This window comes from Aptenodytes forsteri, unplaced genomic scaffold (genome assembly GCF_000699145.1).
Source record: "Aptenodytes forsteri isolate BGI_AS27 unplaced genomic scaffold, ASM69914v1 Scaffold208, whole genome shotgun sequence".
NCBI lineage: Eukaryota > Metazoa > Chordata > Aves > Sphenisciformes > Spheniscidae > Aptenodytes > Aptenodytes forsteri.
In genome coordinates this window covers 3,683,455-3,688,289 of record NW_008794963.1, presented here as the reverse complement: position 1 = coordinate 3,688,289, position 4,835 = coordinate 3,683,455, and the positions used below count along the sequence as shown (strand labels likewise).

The window sequence follows — 4,835 nt, the reverse complement described above, 5'->3', positions numbered from 1 at the left end:
CTTTCCCTCATCCACTAGGCAGGTCACCTGGTCATAGAAGGAGATTAGGTTGGTCAGGCAGGACCTGCCTCTCATGAACCCGTGCTGGCTAGGCCGGATCCCCTGGTTGTCCCGCTCATGCCTTGTGAGCGCCCTCAAGATGAACCGCTCCATAATCTTCCCCGGCACCGAGGTCAGGCTGACAGGCCTGTAGTTCCCCGGATCCTCCTTCCGGCCCTTCTTGTAGATGGGCGTCACATTGGCAAGCCTACATTTCCTTCTTGGCCTCCTTTCCCCTCTCTGTTTCAATTTGTGCAGTATCAGTTAATCTCTTGTAGTTTCTTTCTTCTGGCATCATGTAGTATATAAAGGAATGCCCCCTAAATGAGCTTTTCTCCTCACATAAATAGTTATTTTCAAAAACAGGTAGGTGCATGTTTTATATTCCTAAGGAACAGAAGGAATGTCATCGCTTAGAATATTATTATATTATTCTACAGCTTATTCAATTATTCCCATGCATCCACTTCAGAGCTCTCCAAAGAAATATGCCCATGTGACATGAAATACATGCCCAGTTTACAAGAACAGAGTTCACCAAGAAAAAAACAAACACAAAACCTTGTGTTTTTTCCACAATGTTGAAATTTTGCTTTGCTTTGTTTTATAATAAAAGATTAAGATGCAGTAGGGCGTAGGTCCCAAATCCCCTCCACCAAAGCACCCTACATCATTGAACATCAAAAAAAGCTACATCTCACAAGGACTGGGTATGTGTTCCTTCTGAGCATGGAACCTGCTGAAAGGTGCTGTAGACCTCTGACCGTGGCCTTGAAATCACAGTATGGGAATCACCACTCTGGACGACTGACACAGCTCTTGATTAGTCCATTTAGGTGCAGAAGTCCATTTCAGCTATATCTGAATGGAGTTAGCTAATGTAATAGACATAATTTTATCTTTAAAACCATGTAGCCAAGTATATTTCCATTACTGCTTTTCTTCAGTATTCAGAAACTAATGCTAAGCTGGCAAACTGTGCTTTCAGTGATCTGTGTGTAATCTAACAAAGCAGCTGCGCTCAGCTGGAACAATGATTTTGTCAGAGAGCTAAGTAAAAACTCTTCAGAGCTCTGAAAAAGCCTTTAAATGAGAATATTCTAAAAGAAAAGATTAATTTCCTTTAAGGTTTCCTTTAAGGAATGAGAATAAGGCCAAAGATCTAATACTCAGGATCAAATTACTGATGAGTGGAAAGAGAAGGCAAAATTTAGTTCATATGTCACTTAAGGGGAGAGGCGACCGCCCTCTTCTACAGGAAAGACAAATGGCCCATCCTATTTCTTTCTGTTAGTTCACAAGATTTTGCAGGACTATGGAAATGATCCTTTAAAACATAAAAACACCTACATTAAAACAACATTTTCCAGCAATCTAATACAAATTCTGTTATTATGAGAAATACATGTATATTTTCTATCTCTAAACCAGCTACACATGTTCTACAACTAATATGCTGCAAGATTTAAGAAAATATTGACAAATTTAATTAAACTGGCACAATTGACAAGTTTGAAATACTTATAAGTTTGATTCAGTGTTTAAAGAAAGAAAAACCTGAAAAGCCAAACCTGTTCAAAGTAGTTTGGCTTTCAAGGGCCACAGAGAGAGAGTTCCAAACCTTTATGTCTAATCACCCCTTGCACAAAAGATTTCAGATCTTTAATGGACATTATTAGCTATATATAATTAGCTATATATATATAATTAGCTATATAGATATCATGTTAAACAACAAAAAGCGATGCAAAGATCTGCCAAATTAAGACACACATCGAGGTTTAGCAGAAAGACTGGGGATAAGAAAAACATAGAAAAGACAGCTCATTCCTTCTGAAACCTTCGTTAAAACATATAGGCTATTAGCCCTAACAAGACAATCAAGAATTCTATGCAGTATTAGTGCATGGCTGCCAAAAAATTAAATCATCCTAAAGCTGGATCCCAAAGTACTTTTATCTCTATGTGGACAATCCCACAGATTTTTCGTCCATTCCATTTTGCTCATTTATGTTGTCAGTTTCCTGGAGCAAGGACTTTTACTTCTGTACATGGCCACTACTAGTATTTTACCAGTAAACAGTTATCACACTAGTACACTTTTGTTTTAAAAATTGGTAAAATGAAGACAAAAGGAATAAAATTATTTTAACGCTGCTAATATTTACATAGCATAATCCTTCTTTTTAGTCCTAAAAACAGAGAGACCTCCACCCAAAAAAAACCCCCCAACCTGAACTTTTATTACTTTTCCAGGTATCTGTTGGTTCTTTGCAGCTATATTGCTCACTTTTGCCTGCCAACCAAGTCTTTCCACAACAGCAGCAATTGTCATTGCCACCACTATTTATAATATACATATTATATAGAATGGGACAGCTTCTAATCCCTGTTAAATTGCTGTAAGTCTGGAGTGATTTTATTAAGTCAATAGACTTGATGTCACTGAAATTATGGTTTGGCCCCCTTCTTTCTCATGTCATTTAAGGAACACTACAGCTTTCCAGAGAGTGGCATGCATTTTACACATTCTGTTCTTTATGGAGAGGCACGTTTTAACCATGCCACTGTTCACATGCACTGCTGAATTTGAAGCAGGTGACCTAATTTATTGTAACAGAATGCAAGGCCCAAGAGTCTGACTCCAAACTGCCACGTACTTTTATGGGCTGGACCAGAGAATGTCCCAAGTTTCTTGCATCATTTGATGTCTTGAAAAGGTTCTTTCAGCCAGAGCTGCCAGAATTGTTTGCATTCTGCACATGCCAAACTGAAGAGGGACCCAGAATTTTCCAAATGCAGGGACCACAAATTGCTTGGCTTTTGAAAGAAGAAAGAAATAACTTAATCTATACATTTTGATTTATATCAAGTGCTAATTCTTTTAATATATTTCCCACTATTTAAAATATGAAAAAGAGGCTATAAAAGCAATTTTAAAAATCATCGGGGAAAAAGACAAGCTGAGAAATGTGACACCTTTCAGTTTCTCCACATTACAGCTTGCCATTGCATTCCCTTTTTTAGAGAGACTGGTAGTTTATTTCTTAAAGTAATAAGCTCACTTAGGGAATTTGCTGGGGACCCTAAAATATTCAGGAGGGGCTGCTATTTAATTGCATTTTAGAATTTAGGATTTTAGAAAGTTTGAGAGTCTTGTTGAGTAAGGTGTGAATGTATTTCTCTTTGCTGTTTCACATGCATGTTTTTTGATGGACTAGATCTCCAGAGCTGTGGTTTTCAGCCTTCAGCTGCAGAACCCTAAGTGTCTCAAGACCACATCTATTAGTTTTGAGAAAGATGAATAAGAAAGGGAAATGTGTTGTCATTTGGCTTAAATTTGTTCTATAGGAATTGAAAACCGCTGGTTTTAAGTTAACAAAGGACAGATTGTGAATGGTACTTTATGGAATTTTACATATTTAAAGGATTAAATTTTGTTTGGAGAAGAGTTTCACTGATAAAACTTGGTGCTCCCTTCTCTGTCATCCATTCTGCGATGTTCTGGCTTTGTTTCTTCTTTTTTTTTCCCAATACATCTTCTGCAGGACATTTCAGATTCCTCATGTTCACCTCGATTAGGTCACCTTTATGGGGAGGAAGGCCACTTAACATCTCCCAGTGGCTGCAGAGAGATATCTGATTAGATCTACTATTGATGTGCATCATGAATCCCTAATGATGGGCCGTGTCCAAACCCCATCCATGCTATGTTTTCATAATCTGACCATTACTTTAAACAATGAGCAAAAGAAAATGATTCTAAGTCACGAACCGTTAGCAGATGAAAAAGTTGACCAGCAAACTGCTTGATGACGTACAGGCAATGATCAACAAGAGAGAGATGAACCTTATGTTTTAAAATATGACAGCCACAAGCTAAAACTGCCAGATCCTGTCCTCAGATTTTTGGCAGAGGAAAAGAGGAAAAAAGAGCTACTCATTATAAATAAAATTAACCTGACAAAATGAAGGGATCAACATCAAGTAATGAAATGACAAGCCCCGTTTCAATAGCCACTGATTTCCGTTCAATCATCCTTATGCACAGAACATACATATAGACAGCTAAAACTTGCTGGCATGGTAAAAGGCAGCTTTGACAGAACCTCCATGGACCAATATGCATTTTCTCTAAACAGTGAAAATAAGGTCTTTTTTCCAAGACCTGTAGCAAATATTTATTTCATACAACTTACATAAAGTAGACCTAGTACCCCAAAAGTAAACACCTTCTTTCAACAGCTACTAACTGGCCAACAAACTTTCTCATATCCCTGCTTGCAAACGGCAATCTCCTTTTTATTATAAACTAACTCAGCCAAGGTTTGGCCAGCTGCTTATGCCTTTTATCATTTGCATTTCAGATGGCTTTTGGTGGTGGTGTTTGGTTTTTGGGTTGGTTTTTTTTGTAACTTACGTAGTAGAGATTGTGAGTTAACATCCCTTCTTCGGGTGAAATGTTCTCCAGGGAGATCTTTTGCCATGACAGGGACAGTGGAAAGCAGAGTGTGTCCAAATAGCAGAAAGAAGCATGCAATCATTTTCTTCATCTTCAAGAAATAGAGGGACATTCAAGGATGTGAAACTGCAATAAAGGAGAGAGGGAGATGAGCTCTTTGAGTACACAAAAAGATACACTGTAACCATGTCAGCCACCCAGCTGCATTGCTTCCCTCCATTCACACACAAACATGCAGATATACTGGCATGGAATAATACCTACACCTTCAAGAAAGAAGATCTACATAATAAAGTAGCAGTTAGCAGACCCTGCATAATGTTTACAAGTACTG

At 38.1% G+C, this 4,835-nt stretch overlaps 1 protein-coding gene across 1 annotated transcript in view; it reads right to left on the bottom strand.

Annotated features, from left to right (window-relative positions):
* The window catches only part of MATN2 (matrilin 2), a 69,851-nt gene extending 65,314 nt beyond the window's left edge, over positions 1 to 4,537 (bottom strand). Inside the window, exon 1 of the mRNA XM_009275483.2 lies at positions 4,460 to 4,537. Coding sequence (XP_009273758.1) covers positions 4,460 to 4,526 — 67 coding nt within the window. The 5' untranslated portion in view covers positions 4,527 to 4,537. The remainder of the gene's footprint in view (positions 1 to 4,459) is intronic.
* Positions 4,538 to 4,835: the final 298 nt, after the last annotated feature.